Source organism: Pituophis catenifer, unplaced genomic scaffold (genome assembly GCF_029215685.1).
Source record: "Pituophis catenifer annectens isolate HBS135680 unplaced genomic scaffold, rPitCat1.0.hap2 SCAF_6, whole genome shotgun sequence".
Taxonomy (NCBI): Eukaryota; Metazoa; Chordata; class Lepidosauria; order Squamata; family Colubridae; genus Pituophis; species Pituophis catenifer.
This window is the reverse complement of record NW_027256886.1, coordinates 81,320,970-81,341,729: the sequence shown is the minus strand read 5'-3', so window position 1 is coordinate 81,341,729 and position 20,760 is coordinate 81,320,970. Positions and strand designations below refer to the sequence as shown.

General features: G+C 41.6%; 1 protein-coding gene across 1 annotated transcript in view; it reads left to right on the top strand.

The window, feature by feature from the left end:
- Positions 1–20,760, top strand: part of PKD2L1 (polycystin 2 like 1, transient receptor potential cation channel) — a 43,532-nt gene that overhangs the window by 5,537 nt on the left and 17,235 nt on the right. The window contains exons 2-4 of the mRNA XM_070945292.1: positions 2,784–2,897; positions 17,223–17,350; positions 19,053–19,306. Of these exons, the coding sequence (XP_070801393.1) occupies positions 2,784–2,897; positions 17,223–17,350; positions 19,053–19,306 (496 nt within the window). The remainder of the gene's footprint in view (positions 1–2,783; positions 2,898–17,222; positions 17,351–19,052; positions 19,307–20,760) is intronic.

The window sequence follows — 20,760 nt, the reverse complement described above, 5'->3', positions numbered from 1 at the left end:
GGAACTCCAAAGAGCTTTTAGCTGTTCCTGGCACGAATTGCCTATGTTCTTCCATCTCAAGAGCTTTCGATCGAGGGCGTGGAGGAACATCTCTCACAGAGCTGTGGTTCTGAGCGTCCTTAAGCCTGAAAGGAACAGAAACCCCTTTGGATATTGATGTGAGAACATTTACTCCACTTTCAAGTAGGAATTCACACCAACATTGGATGAAGGTTTAGACGAGAAGAGCAATAACATCAAGCCATTAGAGAGGCAAGCTATTAAGCCTTAATGGCATTCATTAGCAGTGAGCAACGAAAGAAAAGTGAAATGAACAATGTTTCAAAGGAACCAGCTTTTCTTGAACTCAAAAGAAAATTCACGCCACATCACTAAAATGAAAGAGAGAAATTGATTTGGACCTAAGCTGAAGGTAAAGGATCAAACAAGTAAAGCTGGGCTCGGTTCTCTGAAATATTTATGTTTCCACTCCTCTCCTAAATGTCCTTCTGAGACTCTGTTACATTTATTTATATTTATATGGACATTTATATGGACATAAACTGTTCCAACTCCTACCCTCAAAACGATGTTATAGAGCACTGCACACCAGAACAACTAGACACAAGAACAGTTTTTTCCCGAACGCCATCACTCTGCTAAACAAATAATTCCTTCAACACTGTCAAACTATTCACTAAGTCTGCATTACTATTACTATTAATCTTCTCATCGTTCCTATCACCCATCTCCTCCCACTTATGACTGTATGACTGTAACTTGTTGCTGTATCCTTACGATTTATATTGATTGTTTCCTAGTATGATTCGGTTGTGTATTTCTACCCTATGACAGGGGTGGGCAACTATGGCCCTTTTATGACTTGTGGACTTCGACTCCCAAAATTCCTGAGCCAGCCATGTTTGCTCAGGAATTCTGGGAATTGAAGTCCACAAGTCATAAAAGGGCCATAGTTGCCCACTTCTGCCCTATGACTATCATTAAGGGTTGTACCTTATGATTCTTTATGAATGTATCTTTTCTTTTTATGTACACCAAGAGCGTATGTACCAAGACAAATTCCTTGTATGTCCAATCACACTTGGCCAAAAAGAATTCTATTCTATTCTATTCTGTTCTATTTAGATACTTTTTCACCTGCCCACTCTCATCCCTTTTTACCCCTGCATCCATAATGCAGAAAACAGCCAGAGCCAATTCCCAATTTATCCATTGTAGCAGCAATTCCTGGAAAACGGTGAGATGGCATTGTATCTGCATCTTTAAATGATCGAAACTCTATGTTTACAATCAAGTGTTGAAATCATGCATTTCCCAGTTTTACACTCTTTTTCCTGCCAATCTCCCAAGTTTTTCTTAAAATTAGTAATATTCATTGTAAAAGAATAAATAAGGAAATAGCAGCTGAGATGTGGAAATAAACACAATTGGAAGAAATAAGGATATATCTTGAACAAATGAGAGAGATCATTGGCAATGGTTTTAAAATATCTCATCAAATGGGCTGAAAGTTATTTACTTTTGAAAGTGTAAAATCCATAGCATTCAGAGAAAGATTGTTAAGCTCTAGAGACATGGTCAGTTCCTGAAAGTCTTGATGGCAATTCCAGGAATTGTCACCCAACTCCTAATTTTTGAAGTGACCAAGAGGAAAATAATTAAATACATAACCATTTCAGTATCTCCAAAATTCCTGATTTTTCCTGTTCTCAAAGTAATCCAGCTCATGTTTTGCATCAGTTTGCAAATTAAATAATTAAATATTTGTAATGATCATTTGCTTTTTTCATTTGCATTTCCCCCAATATATTTGCCTTTGGGAATAATTCAAACACTATTTTTAATGTTACTTTTACTAATTATCCAGTTTTGTATATATCTTTTTAAATACGTATACATGATGAGCACAATTTTGCTTTGAAGAATTACAATGCAAAATCCATAGTACACTTTTTAAAATAATATACAGTTGAATTTCTTTTTGATATTGGTCTTAAAAGTTGATGTACTCCTTAAAAATATTATAAAGTATGAAAAATCATATCATGCTTAGCATTCCCACATTCTTACAAGCTAAGACATAGGATGTCTGGAACCCGCACTGCATATCGGACATAAATATAATTGAGAGAGTCCAGAGATATTTTCGAGAAGAGTAAAATATTCCTCTAACCTCAATAAAATACCTTATGCCACCAGACTCCAAATTTTGGCCTTAGACAATTTAGAACTACGCCGACTTCAGTCCGACTTAAGCATAGTACATAAAATTATCTGCCACAATGTCCTTCCTGTCAGTGACTACTTCAGCTTCAATCACAACAATACACGAGCAAATAATAGATACAAACTCAAGGTAAACCGTTCCAAACTCGATTGCAGAAAATATGACTTCAGTAACAGAGTGGTCAATGCCTGGAATGCATTACCTGATTCTGTAGTTTCTTCCCCAAACCCCCAAAACTTTACTGTTGACCTCACCCCATTCCTAAGAGGTCTGTAAGGGGCATGCATTAGTGCACCAGCGTGCCTATCATCCCTGTCCTAATATTTCTTTTTTACTTTTTTCATGTATTCAAATTATGTTTATACTTTTACCTGTTATCTTATATATGGTTGACAAATAAACTTATGATTATGATTATGATTCAAATCTGTCACCTACAGTTCCATTTTCTGTGAGGCAAACACATTCGTTTCATCAGGAACATGCTGATATGTTGGAGCAACTGAGGTTGGAATAAATCCATATATTTTTTATTTTTTCCTTATTTTTTTTACAGGGCTTTGGGGCACAACCTTGACTGAAAATACCAGTGAGAATCGAGAGCTTTATGTGAAGACTACACTGCGTGAACTTCTGGTCTATATTGTATTCTTAGTGGACATCTGTTTGTGTGAGTAGTGTGGTTACTGCTCTTGAGTCTTGATACCAGTTTTTCCTACTTTCTATTATTCTTCTGATTATCCTTTTTAAAGTCCTTTTCTTTTGTTTCTTTCTGAACTCACACGGGATCATTTAAAATATATATATATTTGCTATTTTACTGCTTACTGGCCTCATAGCTAATGGAAACTGCAAATTTATAATTTTTCTCAGCACTTTCCATCCCCAAAAGAAGTCAGTGGTAAACCTTAATGGTGCCAAGCAAACTACATGGAAATAAGGTTAAAGCTAACCAAACTTAGCATGTTGTTAAATGAATCTACCAGATTTGTAAATGATCTGATAATGCATGTTGTGTGAACACAGCCTGTGATTTCCCTGATTGTGTAAGACATTCAGAGGTGGGCAGCACATGAATTAACAACCGGTTTGCCCAGAACTGAAAATGTGAGCGTGTGTGAAAATGTGAGTGCTCTCTTCGCTTTGCTCGCACACACGCCTTGCATTTATGCGCGCAGCTTAAAAAACGCAACTAAATAGGAAAGCATAGAGCCAGGGTTGCAACTACAAGTTCGCCCAAATCAGTCCGAACCGGCAGGAGCACTGAGGACATTGGAGGTAATAACACATTAAAGATGACAACGAGAGGAATGGTAAAGGAAAACTCATGATCATGTTTTTCTTGTCCCTAGCGTTTGCGCAGAAGCTTTTAATAGGAAATTATGCCGAACTTTATTATTATTTAACTTTAGGTACACAGCAAAATAAAGTAATGTTTTATGGTATACAATAGAACATTAAATGTGCAATAAACAATAATACATAATAATTCAACGCTCGAGCATTTTGAAATATAAATTACTCCACTTGTATCACACTGGAAGTTTTTAAGAAGATGTTGGATAACCATATCACAACTTCTGGGGGCAAGTTGTTCCACTGATTAATTGTTCTAACTGTCAGGAAATTTCTCCTTATTTCTAAGTTGCTTCTCTCCTTGATTAGTTTCCACCCATTGCTTCTTGTCCTGCCCTCAGGTGCTTTGGAGAATAGCTTGACTCCCTCTTTTTTGTGGCAGCCCCTGAGATATTGGAACACCGCTATCATGTCTCTCCTAGTCCTTCTTTTCATTAAACTAGACATACCCAGTCCTTCATATGTTTGCTTGTGATTTGCTTGTGACAATCCCATGCTGGCTTTTGCTGCTGGTTTCATTCTTCTCCAAATGCTCCCAAATATGCTGTGCGTCTGCTTTGCCAAGGATAAATATCAAGCTGACATGTTTATAGTTTCCTAGGTCCTTCTCCATTTTGATGATCAGGACAACATTTTTTCTTCCCCAGTCTTTTGGGACTTCTCCGAAAGTCTTCCAGGGGTTATCAGCTATAAAAGCTAGTTTGATGATTCTGCAATCACCTCTTCTTGCTCTTTCAGCACTTAAAGTTATACTTGACTTCTTTTAAATAAACTAAGTATTTATTTTTAATTTTTGTTATGGAAGGAATTCTGGGAGTTAAAATCCACAGGTTATAGGGGCCATGGTTGCCCACTCTTGCACTAGTGAAACAATGAGAAGCAAAGTTTACCTTTTGAAAGAAGAAAAATGTAAATACAAGTTGACTCTCTGCCTTCTCACCACCATCCATTATCAATTGACTTTTTTTTTCTTACATTAGAACTAGACTTTCTTTGCCTTTGTTTTAGTTTGTGGCATAACAAAAGCCCCCCCCCCCTCTGTTTGGAGCATTTCTCATAAGCCTTAATGCATTCTATGCCTTTCTGACACAATTCCCATGGTTTATGGCATCTGGCTTGTATCCTTCTTTAGTTTATACACCTCTCCTTCCATTCCTCTCCTTTCAACATTTAGAAAACTAACTATTCTGTGCATTCACTTATTTTCTCTTTAATCAGTCTTTCAACTCTTCTCCAGAACAGATGTTAGGTTAAATAGTGAGCAAATTTCCTTTGTCACTTCTTGGCCCCTTTTTAAATCTGGGGCTCTTACAGTTATTTTGAAGTTTTTGTAGCGAGTATGCTGGTCATACACCTATCTCTGCTGACCTCTGCCCCCCTGCCAACACGAACTGCGACCGGTCGGAGAGAAAGGAGGAGAACCACCGTAACACGGTGCCCCCCATCCCCAACTCTTCCAACCGGTGCAGCATGATACCATGGTCGATGGTATCAAAAGCCGCTGAGAGGTCTAACAGGACCAGAACAGAGGAGCAACCCCTGTCCCGAGCCCTCCAGAGATCATCAACCAACATGACCAATGCCGTTTCCGTGCTGTGCCCAGGCCTGAAACCAGACTGGAACGGATCCAGATAGGATGTTTCCTCCAGGAATTGCGGGAATTGTGGGAGCTGTCGTGCGACCACACTCTCAACAACCTTCGCCAGAAAGCGAAGGTTGGAGACAGGACGGTAGTTGGCCAATATTGCCGGATCCAGGGATGGCTTCTTGAGGAGAGGCCTCACCACCGCTTCTTTCAAGGCTGCGGGGAAGTAACCCTCACTCAACGAAGCGTTGATAACACCCTGGAGCCAGCCTCGTGTAACCTCCCGGGAGGCCAGTACCAACCAGGAGGGACACAGGTCCAGTAAACATGTGGCCGCACTAAGTCTCCCCAAAATCCTGTCCACATCATCGGGAGTCACAGCATCAAACTCCTCCCAGATAACATTCTCAAGACTATTCCTCGTCACCCTGCCCTGATCTACCCAGTCAGAGTCCAAGTCCCCCCGGATCTGAGCGATTTTGTCATGCAGGTATTGTCCGAAATCCTCCGCCCTGCCTTCCAAGGGATCCTCCCGCGCTCCCAGGTGGAGCAGGGAGCGGGTTACCCTGAACAGGGCAGCCGGACAATTCCCTGATGACGCAATAGAGGCGGAAAAGTAATTAAACTTTGCCGTCTTTATCGCCACTAGGTAGGTCTTAATATGCGACCTTACCAGTGTTCGGTCAGATTCAGCGCGACTGGCCCTCCAACCGCTCTCTAGGCATCTTTTCCGGTGTTTCATCTCCCTCAGCTCCTCGGTGAACCAAGGAGCCGCGAGGGATCGACACCGGGTCAGAGGCCGCAAAGGCACGACTCGATCCAAGGCCCCACCAGCCGCCCGGTCCCAGGCAGCTACTAGGTCCTCGGCCGAGTCGTGTGCCAGATCATCAGGAATTGGCCCAAGCTCCGTCTGGAACCTATCAGGATCCATCAGGCGCCTGGGGCGGACCCATCTAATTGGGTCCGCCTCCCTGCAGCGGGGTGTAGCGGTTCGAAGGTCCAGACGAAGGAGTGAGTGATCTGACCATGACAAGGGTTCCATATCTATATCCCCTATAACAAGATCACTCAACCACTGGCCAGAGACAAAAATCAAGTCTAGAGTGTGTCCCCCCCCCCGTGAGTGGGGCCATGAACTAACTGGGTCAGGTCCATGGCCGTCATGGAAGCCATGAACTCCCGAGCCATCCCAGACGTTTCACCAACGGATGGCAAGTTGAAATCACCCATGACCATAAGCCTGGGTGTATCAACTGCCACCGTGGCTATCACGTCGAGTAGCTCAGGCAGGGCTGCTGCCTTGCGGCAGGGAGCCAGGTACACAAGCAGCAAACCCATCTGAACCCCATGACCCCATCTCACGAAGAGGGACTCACATCCGGCAATCTGAGGCACAGTGGTCTCCCTCGAACCAAGACCTTCTTTAATAATAACCGCCACCCCCCCCGCCCCTCCCCTGGGCTCTCGGTTGATGGTATGCTCTGAAACCTGGTGGGCACATCTCGACCAGAGGGACACCTCCCTCCGGTCCCAACCAGGTCTCCGTAATACCTGCCAGGTCCGCTCCCCCCTCCAGGATAAGATCGTGAATGAGGGGGGCCTTATTTACCACAGACCTAGCATTGCACAGCATCAACCGCAGGCCCAGGTCCTGAGTATCTAAGCCACCTAGTATCCGAGGGGAGCCTTGGGGGCCGGGGCGTGCAATTGCTCTCAGACAGCAAGTGCGCGTCCCCAACACATGATGTGGCATATAGTTTATATAGTTTATCTTCGTAAACTATAAACGGATCATTCACATTTAATCCTATATCAATTAACAATTGTTTATAATATATCAATTCAGTGCATATCAAGGATAAACATGAAAATTCGGCTTCCATAGTTGATAAACTAGGATGCTTTTGCCTAATAGATTTCCATCCTATTAAACAATTACCCAACATTATGACAATACCTGATGTTGATTTATGAGTAGGTAGATCAGTTGCAAAACTTGCATCAGCATATGCCTTTAAAACTAGGTCACTACTAGGCTCCAAATATAACGAATAATGAATCGTTTGTTTCAGATATCTAAGTATTCACTTAACAATCAATCTTCCCATCAGTTTTTAAACCTAGTGGTTTCTTCATATAGATTGTGTGTTGTAACGGTGCATGCAGATATGCAGTTTCAACATCTATATGATTTATTTTGTATCTATTCTTAGCTGCCCACACTAATGCTGCTCGCAAAGTAGTCGCCCTCAGACTCGGTGCAAACACTTCATCATAATCCTTATCTGACTGAGCAAATCCTTGAGCAACTAATCTTGCCTTATGGGTAACAGTCCCATCTGCACTGGTTTTTAATTTATAAACCCACTTACAACCAATTGCATGCTCACCTGGTGGTAACCTAACATTTTCATGTCCATTGCTTTCTTCCAAACTATCTAATCTGCCCCATCTGGGATAGGGAATTGGGCTGGATTTCAGGTAATTTTGTAGCAAAAGTCAACATAGCATTTACATGGGTGGAAGAAAAGCAAGTCTGTTTTAATCACCCTGGTCCTTCTCCCTTTCCAAATTCCTTGCTCTCTAAAGATTGTTATGCTTCTCAGTCTTCTATTTGTTGCTTTTCAACCTAGTATGATTTTCATTAGCCATCTTTTCGAGATCAGTAACCCAGGGCTCTCTCTGTCTTCCCTTCTTGTCACTTCTCATAATACCTCGAGCCTTGATGGTGAACCTATTGCACGTGTAGCAGAAGTGGCACATAGAGCCATATCTCCGGGCACGCGAGCCATTGCCTGTTGATCTTCTGGGTTCCAGCACACCAGCCAGCTGGTCTTCACGTGCACAAGAGCGCTGGAAATCAGAAGAGCAGCCGCCTGGTGCACATGCATGTGCCAAGATGATCTTCCAGTTTCTGGTGCGCATGTTTCGGCACCTGGTGCCAAAAAAGTTCGCCAACAATGACCTAGAACTCTCTCTTTGGCTGGATTGTGCTGGTTTCCTTTTCTGCTACTCCCTGTTGCACACCTTGTTGTATTCTTTCTTTTCTTCTATCCTGCCAATAGGAGACAATCAGACCGTCTCCCTTTCTGACATACTTTAACCTATTTGTCTACCTTGCCAACTTCAATTATTTATGGTGTTACATTACCTCAATGGCCTCAAGAATCTGGAAGCAGCTGGAGAATGCAGCTGTATTGTTCCAACCAGCTTTTCTTTCTCTTCATGAGATATTTAACAGGGCCAAGGATTTTCACATGGCTCATAAAAGATGCCCCCAAAGGAAGCATGGGCAGTCATGGTGTTCAAAACCTTGTGTATATAAGTAATCAGCCCTTTGCAGGAGCAACAAACATGGTGTGGCAGATGGCAAGACCTTTTTGAGATGGGACAGTGGTGGGGGTTTTTGGCTCTAATTTGCCTAGATCAGGGCTCGGCAACCTTAAACACTCAAAGAGCCACAAAGGTCCTAACCGGAATCCCCCCATTCAATTCTGGAGCTGACTGGAAGTCTGGTTCCTCCACCATAGAGTTTCCTCCTAGCACAGCGTCCTTTTTCCTCTGCTGACCAGAAGTCTGATTCCCCCCACTATAGAGTCTCCTCCTAGTGCGGCATTCTTTTTCCTATGCCAACCGGAAGTCTGGTTCCCCATATAATAGAGTTTCCTCCTATCGCGGCATCCTTTTTCCTCTACCTGTCCTAACCGAAAGCCTTATTAATTGTGGAGGCGACCAGCGACAAGGAGCTGCAGCAAAGGGATGAAAGAGCCACATGCGGCTCCAGAGCTGTGGGTTGCTGACCCCTGGCCTAGATCATGGGAGAAGCAGGCCTAAGCCTAGTTGTGCCCCTTTGCCTCATCAACAGATGGCTTGTGTAATGGAAAGAAGGACTCATTTGCCTGTCTAGGAACCTCAAACTTCTCTTTCATGCAACCTAAGCTAAACTTTTCACAGTACTCTGAAAGTTGCCTTTTAAATCTCAGAACAGGAAAGAGTGTACAGGGAGATAACATAGAAGGTTGTTCCTATTGTACTTTCTGGAGAGATTTAATGCAGCTCTTTACCGATTTTTGTTGTGTGGTGACACAATGGCTATTTGTGTTTGGTAAATTTGTCATTATCTCAACTGAGCACCTGTGATCTCTCGGCACAGGAGGCTGTATTTCATGCCTAGAACACTGGAGCTCGGCTACGAGCAACAGGGGAAAGCTGAAATCATTCTTCTCATACAGAAACCATGTTCTCTTCATTGCAAATCAGGAGCTTTGAACATTTGTTTGAGTAAGAGGCTCATCGGGTTTTTCTGATAACTTTGCTATTGATTTTAGCTTAGCAAATGCTGGGTTCTCTTGGTATATATGCCCGAGTGTGATAAGTTTGATCCCAATCACAACTGATCACACCTTGGGGAGTAAGCAAAAGATGGCCCTTTCGTTGAATGGATGAGACATTTATCCCAGAAGTCAGATTTGTATGGGCCATTGACTTACTGAAAGAGTCATTGTTATCTCTTTTGTTTTACTGCACCATTTATCTCTAAATGATATTTCTTCACCCCGTCAAGAGTCACCTGGCAAATGTGATGTCACAACCATCAATCCTGATATCACTGAAACAAACACAGCCGTACTATGACTGATGATGTACACAGTGTGTGCATTCCTATTGCCCAGGCAACCAAAGTGAATCTTCTGCCTTGGCTTGTTTGTGTGGTTTCTTTTTGCATAAAGTTTTTTATTTTATAACATATAAAAATTCCATTTTTGGTTAAACAGTGTGTTGTCTGGGTACAAATAGTTTTAGGAAATAATCATCAAAGTGTTTACAACGGTGTTCATTACATTGATATTCCTTCTATCTTAATAATCATCATACTAATACTGATACTTGCTTATCCATTTTAACAAACCTCCTTTTTTCCATTGGTCCTTTTCTTACATTTCCATGTTTCTAACTTCTGTTTTTGTCAGCTAACCATTGATAAAATAAGTCCCACGTCAAAAAGTATTCAGTTTCTTTCTTTTCCTTAACTGTAAATATTAATCTATCCATTTCTGCACATTTTAATATTTTTTTAAATCACATTTTCATCTGTAGGGATCTCTTCACTTTTCCACTGTTTTGCAAATACAATTCTGGCTGCAGTCAATACATGTAAAATCGAATATGTATTGTATTCCCCTTGTTATACTTATCCGGTAAAATGCCCAACAAAAATATTTCCGGTTTTAAATCAATATGTTGCTTTATCATTTTTTCCAACCATGTATGTATTTTTGTCAGTGGTGAAATGTAAAATTTGTTACTACCGGTTGTGTGGGCTTGGCTTGGTGGGTTGTGGTAATGTGACTGGGTGGGCGTGGCCAAGTTGTTGTTGTTTTTTAGTTTTAAAAGCATTTTTTCTACAAAAATGGTTGCAGAAAAAAGTGCTTTTAGAAGCCTCTGATGATCAGGCAACTCAGCTGGGATCACCAGAGGTTTTTAAAGGCAATTTTTTCCCCCTACAACCTCTTTGGCCGAAGAGGTTGCAGGAAAAAATGCTTTTAGAAGCCTCTGACAATCAGGCAACTCAGCTGGGATCGCCAGAGGCTTTTAAAGACATTTTTTTTCCTACAACCTCTTCGGCCAAAAAGGTTGCAGAAAAAAATGCTTTTAGAAGCCTCTGATGATCCCACGCAATCATCAGAGGCTTTTTTTTTTACTTTTAAAAGCATTTTTTCGGCCGAAGAGGTTGTAGAAAAAAATGCTTTTAAAAGTTTTTTAAAAAGCCTCTGATGATCGTGTGGCTCAGCTGGGCATAGGGGAGGGGCCAGGGATTTTTACTACCGGTTCTCCGAACTACCCGCTGCCATCACTACCGGATCGGGCGAACTGGTCCGAACCGGGAGCATTTCACCCCTGATTTTTGTCCAATATTTTTTTACTTTTGTTTTTGCTTGCCTTAGCTGTGTTGTGTTCACACGTCCATTGCTATTATCAGCAACTTTCCCAAAATCCCAGTGTCAGTCATATGCAGTTTCACAGCCAGATGAAAATATTAGAAATGTATATATAGTGTGTGCATCACTGACCATATTTTTCTTCTCGATCAACATTGCACAGCTGGGCCAAGGGAAATGAATATTGATTGGTTTGCCTCACTGGTTTATTTCCTTTTAGTTTAAATTTGTGGGTACTTATAGTCTGTAAAAAAAAATACCTGATTTCTTCAATTTTCAGCTTCTGGTTTTTGCAACAAATAGAAAGATATGGTCTGTAAGTCGGGCAGCATTTTGGATTCCAAAGGCAAAAGGTGCTTCAGCGAACTTGTGGGTGAATAAACCTCTGTGTTTAGCACTATAATGCTGCTGCATTATTTCTCATTATTTTCTCATGGTTGCCAACTTCTGATGCCAAAGATGTTGCAGAATCTCGTGAAAATTCCATCTGCTTTAAGGAGTTGCAATTAAGGGGTTTATTTTTGAGCCCGGTGCGCTTCTTTTGGTCTTCAAATCTGAAATTTTTATATAGCGCTACATTTAGATTTGAATGAGAAAAGTGGGCTGAGCCATTAGGCAGCACAATTGCCTGGTCACCAGATCTACCGCCTAAAAAAGAAAGGAGAGATGTAACATATAGGTTATTAAAGGGCAGGGCTGTCAGTTTGATTGATGTATGACTCAGGGGTGAAATCCAGCAGGTTCTGACAGGTTCTGGAGAACCGGTAGCGGAAATTTTGAGTAGTTTGGAGAACCGGCAAATACCACCTCTGGCTGGCCCCAGAATGGGGTGGGAATGGAGATTTTGCAATATCCTTTCCCCAGGAGTGGGGAGAGAATGGGGATTTTATAGTATCCTTCCCCTGGAGTGGGGTGGGAATGGAAATTTTGCAATATCCTTCTCCCAGGAGTGGGGAGGGAATGGAGATTTTGCAGTATCCTTCCCCTGGAGTGGGGAGGGAATGGGGATTTTGCAGTATCCTTCCTCTGCCACACCCACCAAGCCATGCCCACCAAGCCACACCATACCCACCAAGCCATGCCCATAGAACTGGTAGTAAAAAAAATTGGATTTCACCACTGGTATGACTTTACTCCTACCGATGCATGTCCTCATTTATTGGCAGGAAGACTCAAATCCAGGAAGCCCCCACTGACACTTGTGCAACATCTGCCCAATAACTTTAACATCGATTCCCACTGCAAAGCCAAATGAGCTGCTAAACGCCCAGATATAGGAAGACATATAAATGACCCCACAAAAAAGGTGCCAGGTTTTGAACTAGTACTATGAATGCCTATGGTGACAGATATAGTCTACAGTTGTGTTTGGGGCCAGATCTGACAGGGCAAGCTACTCTCTATGAACAGGGAGCAAACCCCACTTACTAACACTGATGATTACCCAACTATGTTACATAATTGGGTAATGGTCTCCAAGCAAAAAACTCAAGCTGGGAGAGTACAAACGGACTCCACAGTTCAACCCTGAGCTACATGTATTTCTCTTCTATTAGAGGGCCACATCATAATCATAGCTTCAAATACTTGGAAAGTAATGGGCACGGCTAGTCTAGTGAAGAGAAGAGAAGGACCAGGGGAGACATGATAACAGTGTTCCAATATTTGAGGGGCTGCCACAGAGAGGAGGGGGTCAAGCTATTTTCCAAAGCACCTGAAAGCCAGAAAAGGAATAATGGATGGAAACTGATCAAGGAGAAATTCAACCCAGAAATAAGGAGAAATTTTCTGACAGTGAGAACAATCAACCAATGGAACAGCTTGCCTTGGGAAGTTGTAGGAGCTTCATCACTGGAGACTTTCAAGAAGAGATTGGACTGCCATTTGTCAGAAATGGTGTAGGGTCTCCTGCTTGGGCGGGGGATTGGACTACTAGATGACCTCCAAGGTCCCTTCCAATTCTGTTATTCTATTAATATCATAATTTAAGCTGGGAACAAATATTAGAAGGATCTTTGGATCCTGATCTTCAGTGATAGAACTCAAAATGTGCTGTTATTATCAAGGTTATTATTGGTATTTTCCAATTTTTTTGGATTCTAATCAAGAGTCTAGAACTCATGGACTTATTCCTGTAGAATAAAGGAAGTTTTAAACAAGATGGTTTTTTGTAAGTCAGTGGTTTTCAAGTTCAGTAAATCTAAAACATTCAAATATTTGGTGAATCCCTTTGCTATGGATCCAAGGATGATGATGATGATGAAGAAGAAGAAGATTCAGAAAGTATTAGACACCACGTAGATTAGAACTGTAAAATTCAAAAATTGACATTTTAATGAAAGTCAAGAGGAGTCACATTGCTAATACATGGATCTCTTAAATTAGTCCTACTAACTAGTGATTAAATAGAAACAATTGAAAGGCAATCTTGTGCTGGCTTCTTTTTCAACACCAGAGCCTCCATCAAGCTATTCCATCAAGAGCAGACAGCATGGGGTCTGTACTCAAACCTTTGATTCCTATGCGGGAACTGTCATTTTGTTTATCAAGAAGTATTGATTCATCCCATTATTAAATGTCATCTTCAACCTAAGAATTTTTCTTCAGGTGCCATCAGCCAGAATTTTCCTGAAGAGATATCCTTTTGTGAGTAGCTAAAATTTGCCAAGTGAAATTATTAATCCTAAATTAATGTTTAACACTTAACTGTGAAGTTTCCGAAAGATGCCCTAATTAATTCATGAGCTATGAGCCGAACTTCAAAAGAAATACAGTCATTTATTAGGAGCACCATTTCGGCAATATTCGGATGCAGTTAGAACTAATCCCACCTAGATTTATGTTCCCCTATGACCCTGTATCTCCCCTCCTCTCTAGCCATGTCATAAATCACATTCTCCAATTAACCACTTTGGCTGGCTGTGAAATCCAACACCCTCCTTCTGATTGCGGTCAGGAAGAATGTATGGAATGCACTTCAGTTAGGGAAATCAATCAGCTCTATCAGTTCTCCCTCCCTCCTGCTCATGGCAACTTGAAAGCTTTGCAAGTTGACATTCGGCTCTCCTCACTTCCCGAGGGCGACCTGCGCAAAGCAAAACAATTTGAGTACAGATGCAGAGTTCATTTAGGGAAATCAATCAGCTCTATCAGTTCTCCCTCCCTCCTGCTCATGGCAACTTGAAAGCGTTGCAAGTTGACACTTAACTATGACAATATAATAGTTGTAGATATGTGCTTTTTCAGTTGAGGTATTGGCATGTCTGACTTCTGGAGTATCAAGACTGGTGATTAGAATGCCAACTTCTCAATTATTTCCACTCAGTAGCTGGAAATATATATTATTTTTTCATGTGTTTCTGAACACTGAAAAACTCTTTCCTACATTTTTGGATGGTAAAACTGCTTTCTTTTTCTTCATAATTATTTGAGATCTAGCTATGCCAAGAATATATTCTCCATTTATCATTTTCCTATTAGGAGTTACTTTAGGCTTTTAATATGATGGGATTTCTTTAAAAAATTTATGTGGCAAACAATGAGAATCAATATTCTATTACAATTTTGAGAGATGTATGGATCAACCCTAAGAGGTGGTTAAAGAATTCAGCGAACTCACTTGATCATCAAATGTCCATATCACATTTCTTCAAACCGATCTGCCTTCTAGTGACTGAACTTCTCAGCAAAATCTATCCAGGCTGGAAATTACTGCAAGCAGATTGTTCATACATCTGAAGTTGTAGAAAATGTTCCAAAACCTGCCTTGTTTTGCTTGTTCATTTGATCCAGATATAACAATTGTTATATTCTTCAGGGATATATCAGTGGTGGGTTTCAAATTTTTTTTACTACCGGTTCTGTGGGTGTGGCTTGGTGGGCGTGGCTTGGTGGGCATGGCAGGGGAAGGATACTGTAAAATCTCCATTCCTTCCCCACTCCAGGGAAAGGATACTGTAAAATCTCCATTCCCTTCCCAATCCAGGGGAAGGTTACTGCAAAATCCCCATTGCCTCCTGATCAGCTGGGACTTGGGAGGCAGAGAATAAATGGGGGCAGGGCCAGTCAGAATTTTTACTAACGATTCTTCGAACTACTCAAAATTTCCGCTACCGGTTTCCAGAACTGGTCAGAACCTCTGGGACATATCCTTAAAAAAAAAGAAGTAAAATTGAGATTTGTATTTTATATATTGGTTGTACAGCCAAGAATTTCACTTGGAATATATTAAAACCTATCAAAAATTTATATAATTCTACATTCATTAATTCACCATTCATTCATACATTAATTTAATACATTTGTATAGCTGCACATCTATCCTAGGAATTCTGGACACTGAACAAAGTTTTTTTAAAATTCAATTTACAATCACAAGAAACTAAAACGGTCAGTGTAAACACATCAAACACATCCACATTTATGCCAGAGTTTTATCAAAATCCTGGCCCCATGGCCTTTCTGGAAGGCCACAGGGCTGGGATCAGAGGTGGGTGGCACATGAATTAGCAACCGGTTCGCCCCAGCACCAAAAATGTGCATGCACGCCTTCTGTGCATGCACACGGACAACTGTGCATGCGCTTTGCTTGTGCACGCATGCGCACGCATGCACGGCGCTTAAAAAAACACGGCTAAATAGGACGGCATAGCCAGGTCACAACTACTGGTTTGCCCAAACCGGCAGCAGCCCATCACTGATTGGGATTGTCCATAGCTAGCCACATAGAACATAGAATAACGAGGTTGGAAGAGACCTTCTAGTCCAACCCCCTGCCCACAGCAAGAGATCCTGTACCATTAAGGGCTTTCTTTGGGCTTGATGGGATGAATACATGTGGCCATAGAAAGAATAACAGAATAGAATAACTGAATTTGAAGGGATTCCGACAGTCCTCCAATCTCACCTCTGCTCAAACAGGAGACCCTATACCAGTGATGGTGAACCTATGGCACCCATGCCGGAAGTGGCACACAGAGCCCTTTCTGTGGGCATATGCGCCATCGCCAGCTGCTCTTCTGGTTTTTGGCGTGCACATGTACACTAGCCAGCTGGTCCTCGTGGGTGCCAGAGCGCCAAAAAACAGCCTGAAAACGGCCCCCAAAATGGCCAAAAACAGCCAAAAACAGACCATTTCTCAGGCCATTTTGGGGGGCATTTTCAGGCTGAAAGTGGCCTGAAAACTGCCCGAAAAATGGCCTGAAAATGCCCCCCAAAACGGCCAAAAATGGCCAAAAAACAGGAATGTGTGCACCAGCCAGCTGGTCTTTGGGTTTCTGGTGCTCCGGCGTGCACACCTGCATGTACAGGCACGTGTGTTCCGGTTTGGGCACTCGGTGCTGAAAAGATTCGCCATCACTGCCCTATACCATTTCAGACAAAAGGCATGACTCGTGACAGAGAAGGCATGCTTCCTAGGACCCACCGAATGACATTATTTCAATTTTGATGAAGAGCCTTGGTAGTACAGTGGTCTAAGGCACCCTGTTATTAAGCTGGTTATTAAGACCAGCTGCCTGCAATTACTGCAGGTTCGAATCTCGCCAAGGCTCAAGGTTGACTCAGCCTTCCATCCTTTCTAAGGTAGGTAAATTGAGGACCCAGTTGTGGGGGCAATAAGCTGACATTGTATAAATATACAAAAGGATGAAGGCTATTGCTGAGCACATTGTAAGCCGCCCTGAGTCTCCGGAGAAGGGCGGCATATAAATCAAATTAAAAAAAAAAAATTGATGGGATTTGGAGCATGTCTACTCTGACAGAACTGATGGGCAGACCCTGTCAGAGAAATAAGGTCTCACAAATAACCTGGCCCTATGCCACATGCAGCTTTAAAGATGGCAACCAGCACCTTGACTTTCACCCCTTATGCTGGGGATAAGTGCAGCTCACATGGCAGTAGTGTTGAGTAGATGTATATGTTCTGTTGCACCTAAACAAATGCCACTGCATTTGGGCCAGCTAATGCTTTTATGGAATAAGATCCAGTAAAAATCAAGTTCGTCCCTAATCAGCATTGCATATTTCAAAGCAATATTTAATTAAAATAAATTTTTGATGTTACTGATACATTTCCTGTTTTTTTTTTTCTTTTTCTTTTCTTAAATTCCTCTAGTGACCTATGGGATGACGAGTTCAAATGCCTATTACTATACCAAGGTGATGTCTGAACTCTTTCTGCAGACTCCTTCAGACAGTGGTGTCTCCTTCCAGACCATTGGAAGCATGGCTGACTTTTGGCGAGTGAGTGCCAAGACATTTGGATGGTGACTTTTTGTGTCAGATGATGGAGCAGTTTTAAATATGGCTCAGTGACTGAAAACTGCTAGGATTCTTTTGAACTGACTTGAATCTGCTTAACTGAATTGTACACATGTGGAAACGTGTATATTTCATTACCAGATAGCTTATGCACAGTTGCAATGAAAATAAATGTACACAGTTCATCCTGTTGTGTATAAGCGATCTCTGCACATTCCAGGACTAAGTTATAATCAGTTCACCCATACCTCCATATGAGGCTTGTTTGTTTGTTTGTTTGTTTGTTTATTGAAAATGTATATGGCTGGCTAACTCATTCTCTGTGACTTTGGGCAATAAAAAACCCAGTAGAAAAACAATAGAAAACACCCCTAATGACAACAATCATATTGCTTTCAATTCTTCTTGTCTATATATCAAAGATTCAGACCATATACCAGTACACTTCTTCCTCTACAACAGGAATGTTAAACTCAAGGCCTACAGGCCAAATCCAGGCCACGGGGTGCTTAGATCTGGCCTGTGGGGCCAGCCTGGAACCAGCAAAGGACCGGTGTGCAGTGCCTCTGCCAGCAAAAACGGAGCTCAGGGGGCCATGTGAGGAAGGAAGGAAGGATATAATGAGAGTAAGGGGGCTCTCAGAGAAGTCCTGCCTTAGCACTTGGCCACCACAGGTTTCCCCCGAGCTGGACAGGTCCACCATGGACATAACCCCCCCACCACAACCTCCGAGGTCAAATATAACCCTGATGCGGCCCTCAATGAAATCGAGTTCGACACCCCTGATATACACTATTATGCAAAGAAAGAGCACTAACCAATTCCAATTTACAGACAAGGACTCAGTTGAACTGCAGTTGAAATTCAATCATACTGAGTCAGTCATTGGAGATTACAAACCTTTTTGGCCATCTCAGAAGCTCTTTGGATCATAAATGGCAAAGTTATCAGAACCATTTCCTGAACTTTTGGATTGAACTTTTGAAACAGGAAACACCATAAATCTATCCTGTAACCCCTAGAAGAGACTTCAGCTAGCTTTAAAAAAAAAAAAAATCCAAGAAATACCCTTTTCCCCCAAAATAAGACCCAACTGGAAAATAAGCCCTAGCAGGATTTTTCAGGATGCTCGTAATATAAACCCTACCCCAAAAATAAGCCCCAGTTAAGATCGTTAACCAGATGGATGTTTCAGTACCATATTTCCCTGAAAAAAGACCTAAATGGAAAATAAGCCCGAATAGAATAGAATAGAATAGAATAGAATAGAATAGAATAGAATAGAATAGAACAGAACAGAACAGAACAGAACAGAACAGAACAGAACAGAACAGAACAGAACAGAACAGAATAGAATAGAATAGAATTTTTTATTGGCCAAGTGCGATTGGAACATAAGGAATTTGTCTTGGTGTATATGCTCTCAGTGTACGTAAAAGAAAAGATACGTTCATCAAGAATCATAAGGTACATCTTTTGTATAATCATAACGCATCTTTTGGAGCAAAAATTAATATAAGACCCAGTCTTATTTTCGGGAAAACACGGTAGCCACAATTGGTCATTCTTGCATTAATACAACTTCTTCCATTTTGACATACGCAAAAAAGCGAATTAGATTAATGTCATTCTGTGTCATGTGGCTGTTTCAGATAACATTCCTCTTTTTCTTTTATCTCCATAGTATACACAAGGACCTTTCCTGGATAGTTTGTATTGGACTAAATGGTATAACAATAAATCTATGGGCCACAATGCACAATCATATATCTATTACGAGAACTTACTGCTTGGTGTCCCACGGCTACGACAACTCAAGGTCCAGAACAACTCATGTGTGGTGCATGACGATTTCAAAGAAGATATTGCTGGTTGTTATGATGTCTACAGTGAAGAGAAAGAGAACACATCACCCTTTGGACTCTTGAATGGGACAGCGTAAGTAGAGTAGAACCTTTTTGATTTTCATAAATTACAGCTCTGAAGTACACCTCAATTTCAGAAAATAAGATGGCAGTCAGTTTGTTGTATAGATTCAGAGTAGGGGTGGGTGTCAACCGGTGTTACCACTGGTTCGCTTCATGCACGCACTCCGCGCAAGTGCAGTTTATTAAGGAACAGCTGAGACACGGCAATCCGCTCTGCTGCGCCTTTCAGCTGGGCTAAAAACGACCGAATATAAGGTATGTATAACGCAAGGGCGGGCGGGAGGCAAAACTAATCATCAGAGAGAACTGGTTCACTCTTACCTCACCAACTCCACTATTAACTCGCACGAACCGGGGAAAACCGGTAGCAGCCCACCACTGATTCAGAGGCACAATATCATTTGGTCTCATTTTTTTTGTCTCGTTTATTTTAAAATCATATATAGTCATTAAAAGAGCTTGGAAGCTTTCAAAACACCTGATAACAGAAACATAAAATGACAGGAAACATAAAATCCATCAGAATGAAAACCTCTGTTAGATATCATAAAGTAAGGCAACATTAAATTATCATAATAGGACTGTCAGAAGTGAGAAATGTTTTCCGTTTTGAGCTTGTGAGAAAGAACCCTGCTCAAAATATTTCATTAGAACATTTTAAAACTCAAAATTATTATTCTACGTTCCACTGAAACAAAATTCAAAATTCAAAATAGCACATGGGCATGTAGAAAAAGCCCTTGCTCCCTTCTTTTTTTTTTCACCGCTGTGACACAAATATAACATGCTGACTGCTATATGCCATGCAATCTGCAAAACTATTAGTCAAAGAAAATTTTTAAGAGAATGTTGTTAAAAATCCTCATTGGAAAAAAATATATAATGTAAATGAGAAAGACCTTGGGATATAGGGAGCAGAGATATTGCCAAGAAATGTCAGATAAGACAGTACAGCCCACAGCTGGATAGTGGATGGGACAAGAGGCTCAGAAGGGACCTTCCCAGAGATGGTATTCAGCCGGTTCGGACTAGTTCACCCGAACCAATTCCACTGCCTCTATGCCATCCTATTTAGGCAAGTTTTTGAGGCCGAGGGCATGCGTGGTAGCTGTGCGAGCACTCACATTTGCAAATTGGTAGGGAAGGTAGGTGAATACCATCCCTGGGCCCTCCCCAATTTATTGCATTGTTAAGGCGGCGGGGGGGGGGAGACATGTACTTTCACACTTGCAAATTACTATTAAGGTAGCCTTACAATAAAGAAGAGCTGGTGCATCTGGGTGTCTTTCTTGTCTAGATTACCTTGCAAGGTTGTCAATGAATCAAATGGATCTGTGATTTTAGATTCCTGCCTTGAGAAGGAAGTTGGATTGCAGATCTAAGATTCTGACTTTTTCCCATAATTCCTTCCTCTTCACAACTCTCCTTACTTTTGAGTCCTAATATTCATAGCATTCATGTCAC